Source organism: Natator depressus, chromosome 17, assembly GCF_965152275.1.
Source record: "Natator depressus isolate rNatDep1 chromosome 17, rNatDep2.hap1, whole genome shotgun sequence".
NCBI classification, from domain to species: domain Eukaryota; kingdom Metazoa; phylum Chordata; order Testudines; family Cheloniidae; genus Natator; species Natator depressus.
Genome location: NC_134250.1, coordinates 25341684 through 25369336, shown reverse-complemented (window position 1 = coordinate 25369336; position 27653 = coordinate 25341684). Strand labels below are relative to the sequence as shown.

Genomic DNA, 27653 nt, shown 5'->3' with positions numbered 1-27653 from the left:
AGCTCCCATGTCTCCATCTGTGCAGAATGCTGCCGTGACCTCTTGTCTCTGGTGGTTATGAACTGCCGGGCCTTCTCTCTGTCTTTCTCTCTCCCCAATTCCTTGATAGCCAGCTCCACTCTTCTTTGAACCTGAGCTACTGGTGTTTCCCAACCCTGACAGTTTGGAACATCTCTCATTTCTCAGCAGCATCTCTACTCTCCTCTCCAATCCAATAATCTTTTCCTCCAGCACAGCCACCAACTTGCATTTCATGAACAGGAAAGAAAGCATGGCAGGCACAGAGAATCATAGAATATCAGGGTTGGAAGGGACCTCAGGAGGCCATCTAGTCCGGCCCTCTGCTCAAAGCAGGACCAATCCCCAGCTAAATCATCCCAGCCAGGGCTTTGTCAAACCTAACCTTAAACTTCTAAGGAAGGAGATTCCACCACCTCCCTAGGTAACGCATTCCAGTGCTTCACCAGCCTCTTAGTGAAAGGTTTTCCTAATATCCAACCTAAACCTCCCCCACTGCAACTTGAGACCATTACTCCTTGTTTTGTCATCTGCTACCACTGAGAACAGTCTAGATCCATCCTCTTTGGAACCCCCTTTCAGGAAGTTGAAAGCAGGTATCAAATCCCCCTTCATTCTTCTCTTCTGCAGACTAAACAATCCCAGTTCCCTCAGCCTCTCCTCATACATCATGTGTTCCAATCCCCTAAACATTTTTGTCCTCTGCTGGATGCTTTCCAATTTTTCCACATCCTCCTTGTAGTGTTGGGCCCAACACTGGACACAGCTCTCCAGATGAGGCCTCCTCAATGTGGAATAGAGGGGAATGATCACGTCCCTCAATCTGCTGGCAGTGCCCCTACTTATACATCCCAAAATGCCATTGGCCTTCTTGACAACAAGGGCACATTGTTGACTCATACCCAGCTTCTCGTCTACTGTAGCCCCTAGGTCCTTTTCTGCAGAACTGCTGCCTAGCCATTCGGTCCCTAGTCTGTAGCAGTGCATGGGATTCTTCTGTCCTAAGTTCAAGACTCTCTGCACTTGTCTCTTTGTTGAACCTCATCGGATTTCTTTTGCCCCAATCCTCTAATTTGTCTCGGTCCCTCTGTATCCTATCCCTATCCTCCAGCATATCTACCTCTCCTCCCAGTTTAGTGTCATCTGCAAACTTGCTGAGGGTGCAGTCCATGCCATCCTCCAGATGAAGGTATTAATGAAGATATTGAACAAAACCAGCCCCAGGACCAACACTTGGGGGCACTCCACTTGATACCAGCTGCCAACTAGACATGGAGCCATTGATCGCTACCCGTTGAGCCCGATGATCTAGCCAGCTTTCTATCCACCTTATAGTCCATTCATCCATCCCATACTTCTTTAACTTGCTGACAAGAATACTGTGGGAGACCGTGTCAAAAGCTTTGCTAAAGTCAAGGAACAACACGTCCACTGCTTTCCCCTCATCCACAGAGCCAGTTATCTCGTCATAGAAGACAATTAGATTAGTCAGGCATGACTTGCCCTTGGTGAATCCATGCTGACTGTTCCTGATCACTTTCCTCTCCTCTAAGTGCTTCAGAATTGATTCCTTGAGGACCTGCTCCATGATTTTTCCAGGGACTGAGGTGAGGCTGACTGGCCTGTAGTTCCCAGGATCCTCCTCCTTCCCTTTTTTTAAAGATGGGCACTACATTAGCCTTTTTCCAGTCCGGGACTTCCCCTGATTGCCATGAGTTTTCAAAGATAATGGCCAATGGCTCTGCAGTCACATCCGCCAACTCCTTTAGCACTCTCGGATGCAGCGCATCCGGCCCCATGGACTTGTGCTCGTCCAGCTTTTCTAAATAGTCCCAAACCACTTCTTTCTCCACAGAGGGCTGGTCACCTCCTCCCAGTGCTGTGCTACCCAGTGCAGTAGTCTGGGAGCTGAGCTTCGGGAAGACAGAGGCAAAAAAAGCATTGAGCACATTAGCTTTTTCCACATCCTCTGTCACTAGGTTGCCTCCCTCATTCAGTAAGGGGCCCACACTTTCCTTGACTTTCTTCTTGTTGCCAACATACCTGAATACACCCTTCTTGTTACTCTTGACATCTCATAGAATTCTGTTCCATAGGGATCTGTTCCATTGCTGGCCATTTTGATATCACATGTGATGCTGAACCTGGAAGGAAAACCTCTCCCACTCCCTCTCTCTACACTCCTCCAAACTCCTGTTAGCTGTTTTTCTGCTGGCAGCTCTGTGATGCTAGGGCAATTCTTCTCATTAATATTATTAGCCAGACCTCAACTGAATACAGCACCGCACCCCCTTTAGACTTCCCCCTATGCAGACCATCATCCACAGCCAACACAGAGCATGGAGACTTGGGCAGAGGGTCCTGCCTGCCCACTGCTACCTTCATTGGCTGCCCTGTAGACGCCTCCTGGGTCTAAGGGAGAGATTCTCAACAGCACCCATGGAGCTGGCTGCCTGACTCCCACTGAAAGCCAGAAGCAGGTGGGATCCATCTTTGAAAATCTCCCCCTAAGACTTTTGTTTTAACTTTTCAGGCCCTGAATGGACTAGGTCTACCGATCTTTCTCTGAGTCCTTGCCTCCTCAGAGGTCCCCAGGGAGACCTTTGTCTGTATCTTTGCCCCTGCCCTCTCCCTGGCTCAGAGGAAGACCCTGGAGAAGCCAATTTAAAGCAGGTTCTCACCCTGTTTCCAGGGCCCTGGGGCATGGCTCAGTGAGTTGTTCCCTGCTTTGTGCTGAGCTGGACCCTGGTTGCTATAATCTCCTCTGTTTTTGTCCCTTAATCTGTATTTGTTCCCCGGGAAGTGTTGGGGGATACATTAGTACAGAGGCGCTAGGTAAATACCATGTATTTTTCTTCCACATGCAGGGAGAGCAGCCACTGAGCCAAGGTAAACAAAGGCGACTGAGCTCTCTAGCAGCAGGGTAAGGACCTGCTGCTTGTGAGTCCTGTCTCTGGCTTCCCAGCTAGGGGGGGTTGGGAACAGGAGGAAACTGGAGCAGCTTCTCCTTTAAATTTAGGCAGCTTGTTATGGAAATAAAATCTAGTGTAACCCAGAGGCCCCACCTTTTCCCAAGATACAGCAGATAAGGAGTTAACTCCCTGCTCAACTCCTGTGCCCACCCCTAGCCCCACCCAAGGGCATGGCTGGGGTAAAGAAGCTAGGCTGAGCGCTGAGGCAGGGGTGGGGTTACACCCTATAAATAGGACTCCCTGGGAGACAGCAGGGGAACTGCAAGCTTAGCAGGGAGTCTTAGAGGAGACAGAGCAAGCAACAGAAAGGGTGTGGAAGCAACATGCTGACCAGGGGGTGTGGTGAGCACACATTATGCTAATTGGCATGTGTGGGGCTGCTGTGATGTGGGCTGTCTAGGTACACAGACAGGTTTACTTGCAGGCGGCTACTTGCCACCAACACCGGGCACAATGGCTGGAACGCAGGTGGGGCTGCATGGACCATTCCCGGACCCGCAGGTTGGGTCAGGCCCTGACTCTGACTCTGATTCAGACTCAGAGGGTCTGGGCTCGGGCAGTGCTGGGCCAGGCTCAGGCTCCCTGTCCCACTCACAGGTCATCCACAGCGGCCACTTCATGGTCTCCTCGCCGCACAGCGACTCGGTGCCCCGCCGGCGCCACCATGGTACTGAGCCAGAGCCAGCTGATCCCTGCACCATTGACCTGACCCTCACCCGGCTCTTCGAGTGCATGAGCCTGGCCTACAGGTGAGTCTGAGGATCCTATTTGCCTGGGACCCCTGGCTTCCCTCTCCCCTGGGATCAGTGATCCCCTCCCCCAGAATAAGCCTCCTGGCCCAGGATACGTGGGCTGCGGAGGAGGAGGGACAGACTAGGGAGTCTGCTTAGGAATTTCCCCCACCAACCTTCTCCCTCTTAACCAAAAGAGAGGATGCAGCAAAGGCCCAGGAAGCCCCATTTGGCTGCCCAGATTCCCTGTCACCCTGCAGCCCTCTGCAGCTCCTTAACGCCTGTAAAGCAGCCGCACAGACCCTTGGGGAATGCCCCAGGGGCAGTAGGGTCACCCTGCCCAGTGCAGAGCAGGTTCTGCTAGCTCTGGACCTCCCCACAGGGCTCCTAGGCTTAGGGCAGATTCTAGGTGAGTGAGGAGCGTTCCAGAGGCAGAAAAGGGTATGGCTGTAAGGCAACCACAGCCGGGCTGCCACTAGTTCCAGAGGGACCCTTGGAAAGCCGGGTACAGCAGATTTCAGGGCTGCCCTCAGCTGTGCCTGGGGCAGGAGGCTGAATGGAGCCCTGGCGGCTCTGGGTTGGCGCAGTGCAAGCTTCAGCCTTGCACTCTGCACAGCACCCAGCATTCACACTGGGCTCCGAGGCTCCCGCTAGTACAGCTGGAGTCTGAGCATGGGGCAGGGGCAAGAAAGCCCTAGTGTTCCCACTATGTCTTTTCCCCTCAGCCAGCTGGACGCCCCACAAACCCACACCAAACAGGCTTGCTCCCTTTCCCACACTGGCTAGCGGGACAGGAGAATTGGGTCTTGTTTTGCATTTGCCTTATTCAGGCTTTAGCCCATCTCCCATTCTAACCCCATGTATAGTCCTTCTGCACTTCCAGGCCTGGTCTCTGACCCAGGGGGGTTGTTTGTGTTGGATCATTTTGAGGAGGAGCCAGTTGTCTGCATCTGAGAAGCAGAGTGGGAAGCCAGTACTGTCACCTTTCCAGGGCTAGTTATGCCTCTGTCCCTAACAGTGCACACACCTCACATCCTGCCCCTACCTGTCTCAGGGCCCATATACTACACAGCAGGGGTTGCTACAGCTTGGCAGAATCTTGCAATTCTTCCGCTCTTAGACCAGGACGCAAGTACCTTATCCGGTGTCTACCAACCATTACTACCCTGCAGGTCCCACTGCGTTTTGGACACCTGCGATCAGTGACACTGACCACCGGCCTCTTGAATTATTTTTACTTAGCAACTGGAACAAAACATTAGAGAACAAAGATGATGATATGAGCAAACACCTGACACACCTATTTACTCCTACCCTTTCCCACCCCAGAGATCAGCTTTCCTCTCTAGTTACAGGAGGAGACTAGAATCAACTCCTGTTCTCCTATCAAGCCCAGATGCTTCTGTAACCCACACTGGTGACCATTCACAGCATATCCTCTTCTTCTCCCCACACTTGTCTGTGCATCTCTCACCTCATCTACACACAAAACCTGCATTGCTTTATTTACACCCCTAGAGTTAAAGTGGTACAACCCCTTAGTGCGGACACACAGCTACTGGTGTACTTACAGCAGTATAGCTAATTCCACTTAGTCTCTACAGGAAGACCTATGCCAATGTACAGCACCCTTACACGGGCATACCTGCAGCCACACCAGCAGTTGTACTGCTATAACTATTTTGGTAATTAAAAAAAAAATCACACCCCTAACCACAATAGCGATACCCAGGCAAACTCTGTGTAAACCTGGCCTACGGCACCGTCTTAGGCATCGAGCACATCTGTTGTCTATTTTGATCTGTATCCAAAACACAACTAGTACAGGTGCTTGTGGCCATGGTTCACCCCACAGTCACTTCTCCCATTCGAAAATAGCTCCAGCAGCCTTCTTGTTTTTCTTTCAGAAGAGCCCTGCAACTGAACATGCTGAGGTTGAAAGTGAAAGGGGGAGAAACCTTTGCATGTTAAGGCTGCCATGTGCTCATTTGGTACTAATCTGATCTCATAGCCCCCAGCAGAGTGGTAGCAGATTCTGTGGCTTTGCAGTGGGTCAGTTTCTTATTAAAAGAGAAACTGGTGATGCAGACTTGGTGATTTCTGGTGTGATTTTCTGTTTACACAACTGTCCCAAATCCTGTTTCCCTTCATAGGGGTTGAGAACTGCACCCAGGAAATTGCACTTGCAGAAACCCCAGCTACAGACCCACTGAGTATTTGCTCCTGTTGCCAAGACGCAGTCCCCTTCCCTCATCCTTTGTGTTGGTCCCTTTGTTTTTAGAACACATGGTCTGCTCCTCTTTCCTGCTGGTGCCCTGGCTATTTCTCCTAGTTGCTATGGAGTGGTATGGCACTCTGTGTGGGCTAGTTCAAATGGGCCTGGGCACCAAGCCTCCTGGTGAGCAACTTGCTCTCACTACTACACTGCTCAGCTAGCCCCCAGTCAGAGAAGAGAGCTTAATCCACATGATTCTTCAATGCACATGCCGGTGTGAATGAGGCAGCCAACCCTCTGGGGGGAACTGAGCCTAGACTCATCGGGTCCAATTCACTGTTGCCCTACACCTTGAGTGTATATGTGCGGAGGGGGGCAAATTTACTGCCCAACACACCCCCCTCCTGGCTGGATGTGGCATTGCAGCACTTTTTGCCTCTGTTTCTCCCACCTTCCTATTCCGACTCCAGGGCAGGAATAACCTGGCGCTCCTGCCAGAGCACATTACAGACGCCTGCCCCTGCTGGGGCTTCAAAGCCTGACCAAAATCAAACCTTCTGCTCAGCTGTCAGTCCCCTCATGGTGGGAGCACCTCTGCTGCTCTAGACTCTCCACCTGTGTGGCCACAGAGTTCTGTGCTTCAATCAATGCCCCTTCCTGGGGCTGGCACACCCTCCCCTCACTCAGGGGTTCAGGCAGCTACAGCTTTACAGGGCCCCATTCACCCTGAAGGAGCCAGCCTGCCTATCTGTTCTTCTGAGGTTCTCTAGGAGGCAGCCAGAAAGACAGCTGAGAAGAGCAATCTACCTCATCTCCTCTGGGTCTCCTCCCTACTGCTGGGTTCTCCAGCTCTTTATGGCGGGAGCCATCTCTGTCCCAGCTGGACTGTACTTCTAATCAGGCCTGGCCCACCCTCCAGATGCAGGAAGACAGGTTAAGTGGACTTTCAGGCCTATATGAACACTTTCACAGGGTGTGTGAGGTAAATAGCCCAGCACAGGCTGTAAAGGGCTCCCAGTCTGATCCGGTAGCATTTTATACTTCCTTTGCACTGGTGTGAGGACAGTACAAGGGGCCATGCACTGGAGAGTCAGACCTTTGTGTCTAACCTTTTCCATAGAGTTTCCCTAATCTCTCACATGCATTTCGTTAACGCCTTTAAGTCTCATCAGCACAGGCACAGGTCTCACCTAGATACATGTGTAGCATCTTCTGCTAACGAGGCTGCCAGAGTTCAGCTCTGTGACTTCCAGGAAAGGACTCAGTAAACAACACAATGCTGGGTCAAGGTCGGCACTTTTTATCAAAACAAGTTTTTAAGAGAAGCTTGTTCTGTTCCCCAGGACGAGGCTTTGCACTGACAAGCTGCAGTTTGGCAGATGCTTTCCAAGTTTGGGATGAAAAGCCTGCATTCTGGTCTGGTACATTTTCAGTATAGCCTTTTGAACTCTCAGATCGTAAATTTGTCACCCTAGAGAGGTTACGGACACCCCAGCCCACAATAATATGTATGCTTAATACAATCAGATCCTGGATATTGCCATGTCTGTCTCACCTCTGCCCGAAGAAATGAGTGTTACGGGGTGCAGCATTATAGGGGGACCCATTGACTTATTTCCTGAACAGAGCATCAGCACCGAATTTGCATTCCCTTTAACATGAGTCACATCCATAGAGAATCTTGAAGCACTAGGCTCCATTTTAGCAGTTTGGCCACTGCCCCTTTCATTTGCTGTAGCTGGGTGCATGGGGAGTGGTCACTGAACATGGTAAGCAAGGACTGTCATTTGCTGAGTGCTCACAGCATGGCCAAACACTATTTTTCCACTGTCACCTAATTTTTCTCTTGGGGAAGCAATTTCTTGCTCAGGTGCCTAAGGGGCGTGTCTCCCCCTTTTCACCAGTTTGCATCAGCACAGCCGCAAGCCCTGTGTCAGGCATCTGCAAACACCACAAAAGGCTTGTCAAAGTTTGGGCTTACTAGAACAGAGTCTGTGCTCAGTGCCTCCTTCATAGACTCATAGACCTTAAGGCCAGGAGGGACCATTGTGATCATCTGGTCTAACCTCCTGCACATCGACCCCTAACCTCTGGCTGTGTTACTGAAGGCCTCAAATCATGGTTTAAAGACTTCAAGTTACAGAGAATACACCATTTACACTAATTTAAACCTGCAAGTGATCCATGTCCCAGGCTGCAGGGAAGGTGAAAACCCCCCAGGGTCTCTGCCAATCTGACCTGGGGGAAAATTCCTTCCTGATCCCAGATATGGCAACCAGTTAGACCCTGAGCTTGTGGGTGACACTTCCTTTTGCAGAAGGCCTGTTGGCACTGTTTGGACCCTTGTGTGTGGCTGACCATTTTTACACAGATCAATGAGGGGAGCAGGCAGTGGGAGGGACAAACCTTCAGTGACACTCTGCTATGCCAGGAAAGGATGGTACCTGTTTCCCTGTCTGGGGAGCGGGCCAGTCTGTAATCACCTACACTTTGGCAGGCTCTAGTTTTAGACAGCAGCTCTCCACTCTATGGCCAGGACAGCCCACTGCCATCATCCCCACCTTGCATTCCTCTGCCTTGACAGTCAGGCCTGCTGTCCGAATGCTGTGAAACACCGTCCTGACCTGGGTCTTGTGCCCTTCTGGCTCTGAGTGAACACATAAACATCATTGATATACGCCAGGCCAAACTCCCCCAGCCTATCCAGTCACTGATCCACCAGCTGCTGGAAGGGAATCAGGGTCCCCTTGAAGCCAAAAGAGAGCACCAGGAACTCAAAGAGCCCAGTCGGGGTGGCAAATGCCAATTTGAGCCTGGCACCTGAGTCCAAAGACACCTGGGTGAGCTCCCTTGTGGTCAGGAATTGGCCCCTCCCACCTGGGTCTGGTAGGACACTAGTCCGTTCTAGGCATGGGGTCCACGTCCACAGCAATGACAGTAGCGCGCTTTCGACAATCCCACAGTATCTGACTGACCCATCCTTAGGCACCAACGCACAGGGGGATGCCCACGGAGTGTCTGACTGTTGGATCACCCCTAATTCTAGAATGTCAGTGATTTCCTTCTCCAGGCTCTGCTCTGTTTTCCCAGGAACCCCAAAGGGTGGACTTTTAACTGGGGCTGGTGGACGGCAAAGCAATGCCTGTCCAGGCTTACTGGAAAATACCTGGTGGTAACCCTGCAGCACACCCCTGATCTCTGCTTCCTGTGTGGGGTTCAGTGATCATAGAGGGCTGTGGAGTCAGGGGAGGGGCAGGCCCCTGTTTCTGCCACCAGATCTCTTAAGGAATCATCCCTCTTGTCCTCCTAGTGCTCACACCCGGCCAGCGCTGGAGTCTCTCGGTCAGAACAGGGGTTCATCATGTTCCCATGCTACCCTCGGTGGAGGTGGGAGTGGTCACCTCATTGAGCTGTTTGATGGTTTTAAAGGGCCCTTCCCAGGCAGTCTGGAGTTTATTCCACCACAGTGGGTTGAGAGCCAGCACTGTGCCATACATCCAGACACATGTGGTGTGGTCAGACCAAGCTTTCTGTTTCTCCTGAGCACTCGCTGGATTCTCCTGGGCAAAACCCAGGGGTTCAGTGAGTACTCCCAGAAGGCCAACACATACGGCAGCAAGGACTCCCTTTGGGAGAGGCTGTACCTTCCCACTCTTCCCTCATTAGGTTCAGGGGCCCCCATACTCTCCTCCTATAGAGCAGTTCAAAAGGGGAGAATCCTACGGATTCCTGGGGAACCTCCCAATAGGCAAAGAGCCGGTAAGGTCACTTTTATTCCAGCCAACAGGGGGCTGATCCACAAAAGTTTTCAGCATCATTTTAAGGGGCCCATTAAGTCTTTCAAGCAGCTCGTTAGCCTTGGGTTGATAGTGAGGTGACGGGAAATGCTGAACTCCATGTTTCTCCAATAGACTGACATGCAGGGCAGACATAAAGTTTTCCTCCTGGTCAGTCAAAACCTCCTGCAGAAATTCAGCCCAGATGAATAGCGCCAGCAAAGTGTCAGTCAACTTGTCTGCCTCTGTGGAGGAGAGAGCTGCCGCTTGTGGAGAGCGGGTGGTGTAACCTACTACTGCCAGAATAGCCTTTTCTCCCACTGGGTAACTTTGCTAAGGGGCCCCACAATGACCCTCTGAATAGGTTCCACTATGATGGGCAGGAGGATCAGGGCAGTCTTGCCCGTATCCTGGCTCTTCGCCACCCTCTGGCAGGGGTTACAGGACTTACACTATTTTTGCACTGCCTCACAAACCCCAGGCCAGTAGGAAATGTGTAGTAAGCACTGCTTGGCGCTCTGCGCATGTGCCCTGAGAAGGGTATATCACGGGCCAGGCTGAGTAATCTAAGGCAGTACTTTTGTGGTACCACCAGTTGTCTCCGTATTCCCCATGGCTCAACTTTCCCAGGGGGCATCCAATCTCTATGGAGCAGACCCAGAAAACGTTTCCAAGGGCTCTCCTGTCAGGGGCTGCCAAGGGAGTCTGTTGAAGCCCTTGGTTTTTCTAGTGAGGGGTCAATCACTTGCAATCAATTCCAAACCAGGAGCTGGGGTTCTCTGCTCAGCCTGGTCACTGGGGCCTGTCCCCAGTCCCCTCAGGTCAGCGTATCAGCAGGACTCTACGTGGCCGTGGCCACACACTCACACTATCAGACAGCACTCAGAGCTGCTCCTCAGCTGCCAGCATGCAGCTCAGGGTCAGACCCTAGGGCTGCAGATGTTGGCTTTTGGCTCCAGGAGACCACACAAGTGGCCTGGGCCCAGGACCGTTCGTCATTTCCCAGCAAGGCCTCTCCCAGCAGTTGGGAGTGTAACCCAACATCCTTAGGCCCTTTACTGGCACCCCATTTCAGATGTATCTGAACCACCAAGGAAAGGGGGTCCCACTAGTCCCTGACTGGTCAGGAATCTATTGGGGATGATGCTCAAGGGGCCAGCACCCTTTGGTGAGCCAGAGTTACCTGGGCCCAAGCATCCCTCCATCGCTGGGCCTTTCCCCATCCACTGCCACCGGGAAGCTGATTCCCCTTTGGGGTCTGACAACATCAGGTTTCTGCTGGGACCACTGGGGCTGGTTCCATCAGTGGTGAGGTCACTGCTACCTGGACCCGCTGTGGGTTACCACTAGCCCCTGGTCTCCCTAGCACCGGGCAGTGTGTTGCCTTATGGCCAGACTTGTGGCAATAAAAACATCTCAGCTCCCTGGGTTCCCTTTTCCTGTATGCTTCAGGAGTCAGTTTAAACTTTTGCAACAGAACTTGTTTACATTGCTCATAATCTATGTAGTCCTCTCTATCCATAAGGGTGAAAATGTCTAAGATCTTTGTCCCTGACAGCAGTGGAGCCAGATACCAGACCATGTCCTTCTGCCCCACCTTGTTCTATTCACACCCCATTTCAAAAGCATTTAGAAACACACCCATGTCATCCCACTCCTAAAGCGAAGAAATAATTTGACATCTATGCCACCCACCATCTGGGAATACAGGTGCACTTACCCTGAAACTGGGACACCATGGACTCTATATGTCCCCACCATTCCCTCTTCTAGTTTTCTGATTTTCACCACAATCACTAGGGCTCTGCCCTTATATGCGTAGAATAGTCCCTGAAATGTTGGAATGTATTGGATGCAGCAGTCATACGTTACCACATTTCAGACAGAGAAATGCCATCGAATTGAGAGTGAGACCTTGCTTCGCTTGGCCAACTATATTTACACAACATACTGCTCTATGTGTACAATGTAGAGGGAGAGGGAAAGCTCTGGCATACATAGGTTCTTATATGGGCCCCATTATTGTAGTTTCTGTGCACCTCTCCATCTTTAACACACAGAGTAGGGTGGGAAGAACGGATGGGGCGTGGAGGCAGAGAGACTAAGCCCATGCCTACATTAATTCATTAATGATCTGGATGATGGGATGCATTGCACACTCAGCAAGTTCACAGATGACACTAAGCTAGGGGGAGAGATAGATACGCTGGAGGGTAGGGATAGGGTCCAGAGGGACCTAGACAAATTGGAGAATTGGGCCAAAAGAAATCTGATGAGGTTCAACAAGGACAAGTGCAGAGTCCTGCACTTAGGACGGAAGAATCCCATGCACCGCTACAGGCTGGGGACCAACTGGCTAAGCAGCAGTTCTGCAGAAAAGGGCCTAGGGATTACAGTGGATGAGAAGCTGGGTATGAGTCAGCAGTGTGCCCTTGTTGTCAAGAAGGCTAACGGCATATTATTTGATAGCTGCTTTCAACTACCTGAAAGGGGGTTCCAAAGAGGATGGATCTAGACTATTCTCAGTGGTAGCAGATGACAGAACAAGGAGTAATGGTCTCAAGTTGCAGTGGGGGAGATTTAGGTTGGATATATTAGGAAAAACTTTTTCACTAGGTGGGTGGTGAAGCACTGGAATGCGTTACCTAGGGAGGTTGTGGAATCTCCTTCCTCAGAAGTTTTTAAGGTCAGGCTTGACAAAGCCCTGGCTGGGATGATTTAATTGGGGAATGGTCCTGCTTTGAGCAGGGGGTTGGACTAGATGACCTCTTGAGGTCCCTTCTAACCCTGATATTCTATGATTCTATGATACACTGGGGTGCTATAGCAGCCTAGCTACAGTGCTGTAGCTATACCTCTGTAACCCTGTCGTGTAGACACAGACTACAGCCAGGGAAGGGGTTTTTCCATCATTTTAGGAGCTCCACCTCCCCAAGCGGCTGTAGCTAGTTTGACAGATTCTTCTATCAATCTAGCTGTGTCTTCTCTGGGGTTTACGTCGGTATAGTTACAGCACTCAGGGTGTGGATTTCAGCAAACTAAGTTCTAAGTGCAGACCAGGCCTGAGTAACTTGTCCAGGGTCACCCAGGAAGTCTGTGGCAGTGCAGCGAATTCAACATGGGTCTTCTGAGTCCCAGGTTAGCGCCCTAACCACTGGTCCACACTTCCTCTCTATGTAGGATACTAAATGTGAGCATTGAGGAGGCCAGGGAGGAGGAGCTGGCAGTCACGGCAGAAGATAACTAGGGCATGAACATGTGTTGTATCTGTGTGGACAGGAAGAAAGGGCTAGATTTTTGCTACATTAAGGAGGGAAATGCAGTGAGGATGTGTGTACGTAGGGAGGGGGTTTGAAGATGAATCCAAGGTTGTGAGCCTGAGAACCAGGGAGGATGATGTCTGCTGTGGCAATGGCGAATAGAGAGTTTTAGGGGAAACAATGCAAAGCAGGGTTGTGGCTATGTTTATCTTAGCTGGAGGATATGGCAGGGAAAGAGGACGAAACGAGGATCTGGGATAGACCTGCAGAGGCAGCTCAGAGAGCCACCGGCAGAGATGCGATGAGGAACATTAACAGTGTACTGACATAGTTACAGGGTATTTCAGGGTTCTAAATGCACCATGGAACCTGCGCTCTCGGGTGCATGGGGAGGGCAACCATTAGCTTTCTGGGTCTCCCAATGCGCCTTAAGGAGTGTTTGCCCTGGTGCCAGGATGTGAGCCCTGGGCATGGCGAGAGCTCTCTGCAGGGGGAAATGGGGTATTAATGGAAGGGGTGCCCATTTGTTATGCACTGCTGGGGTCTTTGGTTCAGGAGCAACAAACACAGGATTCAGGTGAAGGATCAGGCTCAGCTGTTGAACAGGCCTGTGGAAGGCTGTATTCTGAGACCAAGGATTTATCATGTGACTTGACAGCCATTCTCATTACTGCCAGGCCAGGCTGGGGTGGCTGTATGTGTGGTTAGCATCATGTTTAATTTAAGTGCTGTTTTATCCCAGGAAAACAGTCAGGAGGGCCTGGAGGAGTCTTGTGCAGCTCCACCTCATCCATTCTCCCAGAGACCCAAGAGCTGGATGGTCTCATTGATGTATTGCTGGGTGCTTTGTCTGGTCTTATTTAAATGGCTCAAGTCCTGGGACTCCTGCTTCCCCCAGGCCCCTGGATCTCACTGACAGGAAGGAAGATTTTCCTGATATTCAGCCTAAATGTTCCCTTTCTTCATTTCATCCCACTTCTCCTTGGTCCAGCCCTGAGCCCTAACTTGATTAATTCCTGCCCCTCACTCCCGGTATTTATCCCCGTCAGGTGTGCACAGAGGGTTAGATCATATTCCCCACCCCATGTGAAGTCATTTAGCTGAGTCTGCAGATCTAGTTTTTCACTTTTCCTGCACTCCCTCCATTTTTGTTGCTTCTTCTCAGAGCTCCCTCCCAGTTGTCTGTATCTATCTAGTTTTGGGAGGTCCTGATTTGAATGTGATGTTCCAGTGGCAGTTGAACCAGAGCCAAGAGAACCACCGACCTGTCCCCTACCTCGTCTGTGACGTGATGCCTCCGGCCCTTTCCCTGGCCCTGTCACGATTACATTCCCTTTAATCACTCTCCACTCTCACCCTGTATTCTCAGGACAGGATTTCTCTCCCTCTGGTTACAGCCTTGCACTGGGGGATTCACTCGTGTTTATCACAATGGATCTCGTTCTGTTTCCTGACCCTGTTTCCGGTCTCTCTGTTGCTCCTGCCTCCCATGCTGTGCAGTCGGCACCAACGTTCTCTGTGCGAGCCTGGGAAAGCGCTGTGGCGTGGGCAGGGGCTGTTGTGCTTGTGCAGTTGGGGGTGTTTTGCGGGGTGGGAGGGGTGCATGCATTGATCTGGGCACAGCTGAAGTTAGTGCCCACCCAGGACCCTCCTTCACTGAGCTGTACTCAGGAATAATCTTCAGGCTTAGCACTTTTTGACCATAGATTCCCCCCTCCCACCCCAAAGCTCCCCATCTCTGTAAGTACGTTGGTCCCCATTTTACAGGTGGGAAACTGAGGCACAGAAGTTAAGTGACTTGCCCTACATCACACAGTGAGTCGATGGCAAAGCTAGGGATAGAACCCAGGAGTCCTGTGTTCCAGTTCCTTCCCTTTTCCATTATGGCCTTATTGGTGTGCCTATTCCCTGGGGACTGGCACTTCCTAGGCACCAAGATACATTTCCCAGCTTGGTTGAACCCACTCTCTATGCAAGGTAATGACACCATGGGGAACTGACTGTCTGGCTTGAAAAGAATCCCAACCATTTCCCATCTCAGGCCCAGTCCATGAAGGGGAAGCCGCCTCTGGCCCTCCATGACATGCCTGTGATCAGGAGCTGGGCTTTCCCTTTCTGAGTTTCAGGTGGCCAGCCCAGTGGCTCATCTGTCTCTTCAAGTCCCGCTCCACAGCTCAGCCTTGCTCTCCTCCAGGAGCTGTTTCTGAAAGGGTAAGGCCGTCTTCAAGAGTGAATCAGGGAGCAAAGATCAGCCTGATGAACTTGACAAATGATTACATGATAATTAATGTTGGGAAACAACATAAGGGTAATAAGCTCTAAATCCATCTCCCTCTTGCCTCCATGCTTCTAAGGGGAGCTCCGTGTGCCACGGGGAAAGAGGCTGGCACCATGTCCAGTGTGGGCATAGGGGATTCTTTAAAGCCTTTTGCGGAAGGGTGAGTTGCTGTCTCTTTAAGGGGTCAAAGTTCAGCACTTTTGGCAGTGACTGAGCCTGGGTAACCTTGGCCGGCTGGCACTGGCCAAGCACCCAGGAAATTTTGCAACTCAATTGGCTCACCCGCCTGGCACTGGCAGGGTGTTTGCTTTGTAGCTCTGGGGAAAGTTCAAATTCCCTGGTGATAGCAGAGATGCCCCTCTGTGTACCTCACTCCTGTCTGCCTGATTTTCCCCCCCCCCGCCCCCACAGCCCTTGATGGGCACTCTGGTGAGCAGGTGACACTCGCGCCATTGACACAGGAGTGTAACCCCACTGCACGGGGCCCACCGGCTTCGCACTGCCACTGACATTTGCTCCTCCCCAGTGCACCTGCCCTTCTCAGCCAGGGCCCAGGCTTATCACACGCTGGGCCAGGAACGGCCCAGACAGAGCTGGAGGCAGCCAGACGCCGTTGGCTTTCTCACTGTCTTTTGTTGTTGTGTGGTGAGGGGCAGCATGGAATATGGAGAGACACCCCCCCTTCCCTAGTGTGTTCATGGAGAGGGAGACGGGGTTCCCAACTCTATATTATAACAGGGGCCATTGTGAGAGACACTCCTGGGGCTCACAAGCAGACACCTCACTGTGCCAGGACTGGGCAGCACCCCTGAGGAGGGGGAATCACGGGGAGCAGCCCCACCATGCAGCCAGCAGAGACTGAGCAATGCTAGTGTGCCCGCTTTCCAGCAAGGGTGCACCGCCAGGAGCTCCATGTGCTGGAGCCTCAGAAATCCCAGGGGTTTCTTGGCCTCCCTCCAGGAAGTGGTTGCAGATGCATGTGGTTCTTGCAGGATCCTGTCACATCCTCTGTCAGCAACACAGCTGGGCCAAAAGAAATCTGATGAGGTTCAACAAAGACAAGTGCAGAGTCCTGCACTTAGGACAGAAGAATCCCATGCACCGCTACAGACTAGGGACCGAATGGCTAGGCAGCAGTTCTGCAGAAAAGGACCTAGGGGTTACAGTGGATGAGAAGCTGGATATGAGTCAGCAGTGTGCCCTTGTTGCCAAGAAGACTAACGGCATTTTGGGCTGTATAAGTAGGGGCATTGCCAGCAGATCGAGGAACATGATCATTCCCCTCTATTCGACATTGGTGAGGCCTCATCTGGAGTACTGTGTCCAGTGTTGGGCCCCACACTACAAGAAGGATGTGGAAAAATTGGAAAGCGTCCAGCGGAGGGCAACAAAAATGATTAGGGGACTGGAACACATGAGTTATGAGGAGAGGCTGAGGGAACTGGGATTGTTTAGTCTGCAGAAGAGAAGAATGAGGGGGGATTTGATAGCTGCTTTCAACTACCTGAAGGGGGTTTCCAAAGAGGATGGATCTAGACTGTTCTCAGTGGTAGCAGAAGACAGAACAAGGAGTAATGGTCTCAAGTTGCAGTGGGGGAGGTTTAGGTTAGATATTAGGAAAAACTTTTTCACTAGGAGGCTGGTGAAGCACTGGAATGCGTTACCTAGGGAGGTGGTGGAATCTCCTTCCTTAGATATTTTTAAGGTCAGGCTTGACAAAGCCCTGGCTGGGATGATTTAGTTGGGGATTGGCCCTGCTTTGAGCAGGGGGTTGGACTAGATGACCTCCTGAGGTCCCTTCCAACCCTGATATTCTATGATTCTAAGGACATGGCATGGTGAGTGCACACTGGATGCTGATCTCTTCTGAAACTAAGCTCCAAGAGCCTAGGTCACAGGAAATAGATTTCAGGGGCGATCATGCAGGAGGAGAATTTCGTAGATTTGAATGGACAAAGGAGAGAGCTGCAGGAGCAGCCTGCCTCGGGGCTCCCATGTGTGCTTGGCGGGATAGACTTTGCTCCCATGACATTCCCATAGAGACACACCAGGATGGCACCTTCTCAGGACCTGTCAGGGCACTGCATGTGGGGCAACTCTGGAAAGCTAGGGGAATGCTGGGAACAGCAGGGTGTGTTGCTCCCATTGCTCAGTGTAAAGAGAGGATCCATGCCTCCTGCTTCTACATCCTGTGCATAGGAGGAGTCTCTGGAGAAACCGAGCTCCACTCCCAAGGGATGGCTGTAGAATTCCTGCTCCAGTGCCAGACAAAACATAGCCTCTCCTGCTTGCAAGGGACCCTTCCTAGCCTTGTACCCAGAATCCTGAATGATATCCAGAAGCTAAAAGAACTCCAGATCCCTGGCATCACATGCTCACTGCAGCTCGCTCCATTTAGGATGGGCACTAGCTGATTTTCCAGGGGAATTCTAAACTGAAGCCAGTGCAGTGACCCAGCCAGGAGCTAGAGAAGGCAATGGAGTGCAGCACCGAGTGCAGAGCGTCAGTCTGTTGGGCAGCTGTTGCTGGGAAGGAGCTATGGGGAACTGCTGCTAAGTGATAATCCAGGAGCAACCAGGGACCCACTAAGACCCGATAGGGGTGAACTCTTCTGGCAAAGGGCAGCACAACTGCTCAGTACCCGGGGCAGACATGGTGCTCTCCAGCTGTGCTGCTCCATGCACCCACCGTCGCCCCAAGCCCTACGTCATTCCAATCCTCTCCAGGCGGGGATGCTGTGAGGTTGGCCCCAGCCAGCTCTGTGTCTCCGAGGCTTGGGGAGGAGAGACACAGCAGACGTCAGGCTCCCAAAGCAGGGGCTGCAGAGCTGAGCACCAACAGGCCTCAGACTTTCCTTGCAGCCAGGGGTTCAAGTGGCCAATGAGCCGGGGGAAAGTGCGTGGGTACAGCATATCGGTAAACAGTGGCCTCCGGTACCAGCCCGTAGCAGCTGACATTAAAGCGCTGCCGCGGCAAAACATTACCACGGCAGCGCTTTACCGTCGTTGCCCCTTCTGCCCCCGCAGGCCGCCAACGGGGGGGACAAAAGGAGCAGCTGTCCCGTGGCCAGCGATTTAAAAGGGCCCGGGTCTCCGGCTGCTGCTGCAGCTATTGCACCCGTGGCGGCCAGAACCCCGGGCCCTTTAAATCGCTGCTGGAGCCCTGGGTGGCGTGGGCCAGGGCGTTTGGACAGGCTGGCTCGGGGACGCTGACCCCCAGCCCCGCCGTTTCTGCGGGACGGAGCCAGCCCCCGTACCACTAAGTGCTGAGTGTTACTGTAACCCCTGCCAACGAGCAGCTCCCCCGAGCCCTCTGGAGGGAGGAGCAAGAAGCCATTGGTGAGCCGGGCCTGTGACTAGGAAGGCTGACATATTTCATGAGCCCTGGCCCCAGCTGTCCCATACCCCCAGCCTGGGAGCCTGCCCTGCCTCAGGCCCTGATTGTCCCATACCCCCAGCCTGGGAGCCTGCGCCATTCCAGGCTCCAGCAGTCCCATATCCCCAGCCCCAGAGCCTGCCCCTCCCTGGGCCTTGGCACACTCTTGCTGTGCACAAGCAGCCTGGAAGCCCCTGACTGAAGTTACACTTAGGGTGACCACCCTGAACTTTGCTACCAGACGCGGTCTCCCAGGGCTGTGGCTGCCCAGCTGCTCTCTGGGCTGGAAATGGATGTACTCTCCTGAGCCCGGGTGCATGGATTAGTGTAATGAGGCTGCCAGCACTACAGGCCCATTAGGGGCACGCAGCCACCACAACAAGCTGTAAAACAAACACGGCTGCCTCTGGGAGCCTGGATACGGGGAGAGAGGGTGCAGGCCAGGCCCTGGAAGCAGGGAGGGGAAGGGAAGGGAGGCAGAGAGCAGGCCTAGACCCAGGGGAGGCGGAGATGAGGGGGAGCTTTTGAAAAATCCTGCAGATTTTCAAGTAATGGCCATAAAGCACCACAAAGGGAGCTGCACAGACCTTAGCAGCGCTGACTGTGGCACAGCCCAGCACCGCGTTCAGCCCCAGAGCAGTACACGATCTCTGACTGCCCTGTAGTTTCCTTTGGCTATGTACCCACATTGTGCGGTAGTGTACCTGGGAGCTGTTAACAGCTGCCTTGCCCCACCCCAGAAGTGGCTGCATTTCAGGCCCAGAGAAGGCGATACTATGCATCCTTTACCCGACTCCAAGGGTGTGTGAGGCACCATTACTGCTCGTTTATAAAGCCCTGGGAACTCCTCCAGTGGCCAATGCTGCTAGGACCAGCCTTCTCCCAATCCCATCCCATCCCTCTCCTGTGCGTGTTTCAGTGGGAAGCTGGTGTCTCCAAAGTGGAAGAATTTCAAGGGTCTGAGGCTGCTTTGCCGGGATAAAATCCGCCTCAACAACGCTATCTGGAGAGCCTGGTACATCCAATGTGAGTACATGGCCCAGCTGCCCTTGGGCCGGGCCCTGAATCCTCCCCCTGCAGCCAGACCTATGGCTCCGAGAACCTGGCCCTCATCTGGGGACACTGGGGGAATGACTCTGGGGAGTGGGAGAAGTCTCTCCCACAGTGGGGGAGGGGCAGATCTTCACCCTGAGGAGGGACTCAGAGTGGGTGGGTGACTGAGTGAAAAGGGCAAGTCCTCTCCCTGGATGAGGTGGTGGAGGCGGCAGGTCCTGTCCCCAGGTGGGGGCAAGGCCTGTCCCTGGATGGCGTGGGGAGGGACGACTAGACCCTGACTCTAGCCTCTTGTGGGCAGATGTGGAGAGGAGGAAGAGCCCCGTGTGTGGGTTTGTGACCCCCCTGGAGGGCTCTGAGGCGGAAGAGCACCGGAAACCCGAGGTATGTACACAAGGGCTCTTCCCAGCCACATTGGGGTCGGGGGGGATAGATCTGCAGCCAGTTGCCTGGGTCTGGGCTGAAGGTCTCTACTGGTCTGGCTCTGACAGGCTGGGGGCAGTGATGGGGTGGTGGGGGTTGTTTCTGCAGTTCCCAGGGTTCAATGGCTTCTCTTTTGGCTGAGGAAAACCAGCCCTGAGGCCAAGCGCCCAGGTGGGAGCCACATTGCACTGCTGCAGCTGGGGAAAGGGGTATGTGTGTGTCACGCCTCTCCCAGCAGGGGGCGCTGTGGGGAGCAGGGCAGGAGCGCTGGCTCTTGTGGGAGCTCCCAGCTGTGCCAGTTCCAGCCTCTCCCAGCAGGGGGTGCTGTGGGGAGGGTGCAGGAGTGCGGGCTGGGGGGCGCTAGCACCCAGGTGCTTGCTGAGGGTGCTGTGACCCGTGTGCTGGCTGTGTCCTTGCAGGCTGTTGTGCTGGAGGGGAACTACTGGAAGCGTCGGATCGAGGTGGTGATGAAGGAGTATCACAAGTGGAGGATTTACTACAAGAAGCGGGTCAGCGTCTCCTTTCCCTGCAGTGCTCGTTGCTCTGGGGCTGTGAGGCCAGAGCAGGGCACTCGTGGGTGGCAGGGCCCAGACACTACAGCTCTGGGCACGCTTGACATGCACAGATCCTGAGCCAGCCCCTGGGCTCCTGGCCTTGCTTGGGACATTGTCTGTGAAGGCCGCTTGCTGGGAGGCTGAGGGCTGCACCTATCACTGCGTAGGGCGGATTGCAGATGTCCCCTGGTCTCTGATAGAGGGCAGGCCTCAGGTCTCCTGGCACAACTCACTCCCCCAGACCCACATGGCCTGGCCTGGCCTGCCTGCTGCGGGATCCCCAGGGCTGTGCTTTGCCGGGCGCTGATGGGCCCCGTTGCCCCCATCAGCCACCCCAGCAGCAGGTGACCTGGGACAGAGTGAAGGAGGGAAAATCAGCAACCAAAGGGTTCTGCGGAAATCTGCTGGTGCCAGGCAGGGCGGTGATGCCACCTAGTGGTTGTTTTAGGTTCCTGGCACATGCCCTGTCTCCAGTGTCTCCCATTTTGGAGTGCAGCAGTGGCTGGCTGCATAAGCCAGGAGGAGCAGCTGCTCTCCCAGGGGCGGGGGGAAGGATCTCTCATTCCCTGCTGCTTACCTACTGGAGCCAGCATTCCAGCAAGACAAGGGGAGGGCGCTGCCAGGTGTCTGTGATATCCCTTCTATTCCCTGGGCAGCCCACTTGTGATCCTGCTGGGGTTTTGGGAGGAACGATCAGAGTCTTTATAAAATAAATACAAATAAAAATGACACTGTCACTTGGCCAGTGCGTGGGGTCATGGTCCTGGCCAGTAATGGGAGGTTATCCATGCTGAGGGTGGCCAGAGTGTCTACTTTGGGGTGCCAGGGTCCAGATGCCACCATACAGAACTGCCCCCTCCCAGGGCACCCCACCCCTGGGCTGAAGACCACTGCAGTCTCGTCACCCCTGCCCAAAGGGAAGAGCCATGGTGCCCTTGTCCACCTCCCTTGTTGGCTGCTTGGGGTGCACTGCCAACCTCGCCCCAGCTTGACTCCCCTATCAGGAGAAGGGGCTGACAGGTCATGTTTTCCATGTAGCTTCGAAAGTCCAGCCGGGAGGGTGAGATCTCCAGCTCAAAGCAGGTGAGTCCCCCACAGGGGTGAGGGGCGGCCTTCTGCAAGAGGAAGTGGTGGGAGGAGTGGCGCTCGCTCCAGATCCCAAGCATTGCCAGCTCTCATGGTTTGATCACTTGTCTCATGATACTTGGTGTTTTCTTCAAGCCCCAGCTGCTGGAGTCTGGTGATTACACTAGCATCTCAGCTTTGGTGTCTTTTAAAAAGTACCGGTTTCAGAGTAACAGCCGTGTTCGTCTGAAAAGGAGTACTTGTGGCACCTTAGACTAACCAATTTATTTGAGCATAAGCTTTCGTGAGCTACAGCTTACAGCTTATGCTCAAATAAATTGGTTAGTCTCTAAGGTGCCACAAGTACTCCTTTTCTTTTTAAAAAGTACGTTTCTAGCCCTTGTGGCTGTGTGAAAACGCTGGAAAGTGCCTCCAGAAGGCTCAGATCCCAGAACGCAAATACCACATGCCCTGCATGCAGTGGTCTTTTCTAAAGGGCTCCTGGCTTTTAAGCCAGTCTCATGATTTTTTGGGACCCAACTCTTCGGAGTTTGTGCGGCTGGAGTTGCTGGAGCCTCATCTTCCCAGTTGGAATGTATGAAATTAACAGGAGCAATGTCCTTGAAATGAAGGGTTAAATAAAGTCCTGGGCAGGTAAATATTCATTTGGTTAAAACTGGCATGATCGGCTAAGCCCCCTACACAGCACAGGGGTGCTGGCAGGGGAAGCATTTCTGCAGCTTCAGAGCTGCCTTTGGGAATGGTTTGAAGCCTGGCCAGCATGCCCCCAGGGACCCAGCTAGAGCACTGCTTCACTGCCTGGGCTGAATTCAGCTCCAAGAAAGGGGACCTGAAAGGGAGAGAAGAGTCCAGTTCCAGACTTCAGCCATCCTGCCCCACGCTGTGTCCACAAAGAGCAGGGAAGAGACGCCTCTCAGCTGGCTGTACAAACCTGCCAGGTCTGGGAGCTGGAGCACTGGTCCCGCGGAGAGAGAAGTGGTAGAACTATGGCAGACCCCCATCATGTCCCCCAAAAGAGAGGATTCAGGCCAGGGTCAGAGAGAGCTTGAGGCCTGAGTGTGTGACTGGGAGACACAGTGACATTCAACAAGTGTCCTCTCTGGGCCGCCACGTCCCCATCTGTAAGTGGGGCTGTCAGGATGAAGGGAGACTTGTGTTGGTAAATGCAGATGTATAGCCCTACACACAGGCTAATTATGCTCCCCAGACTGGCTGGCTGTGAGTCAGAGGGGACTGTTACTTGTCTGTAAATGTGTGTTTGTAAATGTGGTCGGGAGGGGTTGGATGGACTGTATGTTTGTGCGTAATGAAAGGGCTGGGGGGTAGGGAGAGGGGTGATATTGTTCCATTTGTTGCCGTGGTTGGATGAGAGCGGAGCCTGAGCTTCAAGGTCTCCTGGACTTGGCCCTGTGGTTTGGGCCCTTCTGTGTCCGGAGTCAGGCGAATGTCAAGTGACCCTCACTCCAGCACTGATTCCTCCGGGTTCAGAGGGCGCTGCGGCCAGCTCTGCAGGTCCAGATTGTCCTGTTCCACCCTGCAGCCCAGCTGCCTCCAGGAGGGCCATGGCTGGCCAGTCCCACACGTTGGATGGCTCCACTAGGACAAGGGAAGGGAAATGGTGGGATTCCCCCAATGCTCCAAAATTCCAGCTGGATGCATTTTGCTTTGACTATCCCAGACTCTCTGGGTTGAAACAAGGGATGTGATCTTGAATGAACCAGGAAAACTTTCTTCAAAGAGGGGTCTGGGGTACAGGAGCTATGGCAGCCCAACCTGCTGGGGAAGGCTCTAGTACAAGAATCATTTCCCATCGTGACATGCAGCCACTTCTGGGCTAGGGGAGGGCAACAGTTCCCCTGCCTAGCTACGCCCCCACAGCACTCTGGGACAGGCAGGATGGGTGTCAGATCAAACTGCAGGGGCATGGGATGGAGAGCAATAGAAGGGCTTTGCCAGAGTTAGTGTGTGGCCAGGGCAGGGAGGTTAACAACCCCCTGTCCTCCGGATTAAAGACTCCCTGATGACTACAATGGCTACGAGGGCAGAGGACCTGGAACCAGCACCAGCCACCCAGCACTATAGAGATGGTGCTCTGTCAGAGCAGGAGGGGGCCTGCCAGGGGAGAGACTGCCAGTGGAGAGGAACCAGGGAAGGCTGGGCGGGTGCCCGGGGAGAGGGGCTGGGCGGGTGCCCGGGGAGAGGTGCCTGGATTCTGCCCAGGGAGAGGTATCTGGGGGGGCTCCTTTGATGAATTCTCTCGTGCAGGATGAGGGTGTGTGGAAGCCATCGGAGAAATGGTGCAACCAGCTGTTCTCCAGCGTGGTGCCCATGCTGCTGGGGGATGAGAATGAGGAGGCTGGAGGGCGGCAGCTCTTTGACTTGGACAGCTTCCTCTCGGACATCTCAGACACGCTCTTTACCATGACGCAGCCCCCGTGCTCCCACCAGACGCTCCCAGAAGACGGTACGTCCCTCCGACTGCGGTCTCACCCATGAACCTCGCTGGGGTAGTGGGGGGTGGCTGAGGGGTTCTGGCGGGGTCCTGCCCTAGTTGCATTAGCTTCTTCACGTTTTCTTAGCATCCCCCCCCTCCCCAAACGAGGAGCTCTGGTCCTGTCCTGCACTAGCCAGGCCTGGTCTCCAGAGCGATCTCCCCAGCGCGGCTCCTCCCAAAGCAGCAAGGTCAGGTTAATGAGGTGCCACAGGCAGTGCCCACTCCCTTTCCTTCAGTGCCCTGCCCCAGCCGGCAGCCCGCCAGCCATTCAGGTGGGGCAGGGGCAGCACTTCCATGCATGCAACGGAGCAAACGATACAGATGGAGGGTGCTAATCCCAGGAGCAATGGCCCAGTGCTAATAATAACAGCATACACTGCCAGGGGACCCCAGGGCTCCGCTCAGCCACCACGGTCATGCCATCCCCTCTGGGGTGGAACGTGGCCCTTGTGTACCACTGCACAGCAAACTAGAATGGCAGGCAGAGAATGCCATGCCCTGCTGAAAGTGGGCACATGTAAAGCCTGGAGTGGGAGCAGGCTAACATGCTGATTCGTAGCCTCTTTGGTACCCCCCCTCCCCCCAGTGGCCAGGGCCATGGGCATGTCTCAGGAGGTCAGTGGGAGAGGTGAGGCTGAGACAGGAGTGTTCTTTAGCAGCTGCTGTAAGAGCCCCAGTGGGGCAGAGGCCCAGGGAGGTTCTTCAAGCTGCCAGTGCTTTACAATGGGGGGAGCAAAGTCACTACTGGCCCTGTAGGGAGGCAGTGTGGCCTAGAAGCTGGCACACTAGGCTGGGACTCAGGACCCCTGGGTGCTACTCCCGCCTCTGCTGCTGAGTGACCATGGACAAGTCATGTCCCTTCTCATGCCTCGGTTTCCCCATCTATAAAATGGGTATAATGACACTGGCCTCCTTTTCAAATGTGCTGAGACCCGTGGCTGAAAGGTGCTGGATAGGGGCTGGAGTTTATTGTTAATTTCTCCCCTGCCACGTACTCCTGCCTGGCTGAGCCCACCCTGGTCTGTGCAGGGCAGGTCCTGCTCCAGGGGCCCTGCCGTCTCAGCCGTCCCCTCCTGCCTGAGGGAAGGAGAACCCGCTACCAGAATGCAGCAGCCCCTCCTGGGCTTCTGGCTCCCTCAACCAGCAGGAAGAGGGGATCCAGCACCCAGGGCTGGGAAATGCCTCCCATCCCTTGTGCAGATGATGGCGGCTTCAGGCCATGGGGGGAAAAGCAGAGGATTCTCGATGGGGAGGCTGCCCAGCATTAGCACTGGAGCAGATGAGTTCTCAGCTGCCCTCCTTCTACTGGCTTGTGGCACAGATACATTCTCTGCAAGGCCGTGAGACAAATGGTCTCCCAGGAGAGCCCTATAACGGGGCAGGTGCAGAGAGGCAGGGCAGGAGGCTCCTTGAGGGCTAACAAGCTGGCAACAGTGAGCCAGGGAATGTGGAACACAAGTAGAGGACTACAGGGAGCAGGAATTGGGGTCCAAGGGAACGGGCAACTGATGGCTGGTTCTGCCCTTTTGCAGCCTACACTGGGAACGCTGACATGATCCAGCCAGGCTTGACCCCATTGCAGCCAAATCTCGATGATTTTATGGAAATCTCAGGTAGGAGCCAGCCCTGGCAGAGGACCGGCTATTTGCAGAAGCTGGATTTGTGCAGCGGGGATGGCGACAAATGCCCCATCTCCTCACTGCCTCAGAGAGCTTAGCCGCAGTGGGCTGGAGCTGAGTGCTGTCCCCTGGCCTGGCAACAGAGGGGGCTGACAAATGGCAGTGGGTAGAGCTGATGGCGGGGGGCGGGGAAGCGGGGCCCCTGGGATTTCACACCAATGAACTGAAGGAGGGGAAGCAGTGGCACTGTGGTGAAATGCCCTGATGGTACTAAGCTGGGGGGAATTGCAAACAGAGCAAGGACGGAGCATACAGCGGGTCCTGAGGAGCCGAGCTGTGCTAGGGCAGGAGGGCAGGAAGCCAGGTCCTGGGGAAACTGAATTTCTCCAAATGTAGCTCTCTTTACAGGAATGTGAAACCACAAGGGGGTTTGGCTGCAGACAGAGGAAGGAAAACTCTCCCCACAAGTTTCAGAGTAGCAGCCGTGTTAGTCTGTATTCGCAAATAGAAAAGGAGGACTTGTGGCACCTTAGAGACTAACCAATTTATTTGAGCATGAGCTTTCGTGAGCTACAGCTACGAAGTCTGATGAAGTGAGCTGTAGCTCACGAAAGCTTATGCTCAAATAAATTGGTTAGTCTCTAAGGTGCCACAAGTCCTCCTTTTCTTTCTCCCCACAAGAAAGAGGAAATCTCTAGGAGGCGAGCAGCTTTCTGCTGTGCTGCTGGGGTTGGGGGGAAGGATGGGGGCAGGAGCCTGGGTGGGGTGGGGGGGAGCTTTTGGAGGGGTCCCCTCGTTGCTCCTGGAACTCCCCTGTCTGTCCCGGCACCCCTAGGCCATTGAAACAGCCTGCGTCTGGCTGCGTGGGAGTGCAGGACCCTCAGGCTGGGGGGACCAGGCCTTAGGGAACAGGGATCTCCTGGTCACCGTGCATGGTTCAGGGCCTGGACAGAGGTGCAGCCCTGTGACAGCTGCCCCTTGCAGCTGAGAGGAAAGGAAATGGGGTCCTGATGGTGGCCCCCAGGGGATCAGGTCCTGATGGGGCCAGGCAGTGATTTGCTGCCAGGGGAGGGCAGTGCATATGGATATGGTGACTGACCCCGCAGGGGGCTGTTCCTGCATCCCCTGGGCAATGCCGTCCTCCAAGTGCTGCTCATGGAACCAGCCTTGTCATCCGGGGATTGGGCTTGCAGGCAGGTCATGGGCCACCTGTGCAAGGGAGGGGAAGGAAGGGGAGGAAGCGCATCCACTCGGTACTGGACTTCTCCATTGCGCACCAGCAGCTCAGCCCCCAACTCTGCCCCAGAGGGAGGGACAGTGAGGCCAGACTGAGCCACTGAGCTATGGGGCAATAGTAAATGGTGGACCCTGCCCCATGGTGCTCACGCCACCAGCTCTGCAGAGGGGAACAGCCCAACCTGAGAGCAGGGGTGCAAGGGCTTTTAGGGGGTGGGAGTCATGGGGTGCCCCATCCGGGTGGGGGGCGGGAGTGTGAGCATCTGGGGTCCTCTCCCTCCCCTGCTGGAGGGGGGCTCGGAGGAAAGACGCTGCAGAGGAGGCTAAGAGAGCATGGGTGGGGGGTGAGAATATGCGGGAAAGAGTTTGCAGGCGGGAATCGGGACAGAGTCAAGCCATGAAAGTTGGGCTAAAGGAAACCCAGCTCTAGAGACTGGTCAGGGAGAGCAGAGATCCCTGCTCACAGCCCTGCAAACTGGGCTGGAGCGAGACGCTGAGCAGCGGGGTAGGGAGCCAGGGGGAGGAACACAAATGAGAGATACAGCTCAGGTCCCTCTGCACTT

The 27653-nt window shown here is 54.0% G+C and overlaps 1 protein-coding gene across 1 annotated transcript in view; it reads left to right on the top strand.

The window, feature by feature from the left end:
• The first annotated feature begins 3443 nt into the window (after positions 1 to 3443).
• MLXIPL (MLX interacting protein like) overlaps positions 3444 to 27653 on the top strand; it is a 54624-nt gene continuing 30414 nt past the window's right edge. Inside the window, exons 1-7 of the mRNA XM_074974433.1 lie at positions 3444 to 3739; positions 19545 to 19651; positions 19980 to 20062; positions 20521 to 20610; positions 21694 to 21738; positions 24007 to 24205; positions 25768 to 25848. Of these exons, the coding sequence (XP_074830534.1) occupies positions 3444 to 3739; positions 19545 to 19651; positions 19980 to 20062; positions 20521 to 20610; positions 21694 to 21738; positions 24007 to 24205; positions 25768 to 25848 (901 nt within the window). The remainder of the gene's footprint in view (positions 3740 to 19544; positions 19652 to 19979; positions 20063 to 20520; positions 20611 to 21693; positions 21739 to 24006; positions 24206 to 25767; positions 25849 to 27653) is intronic.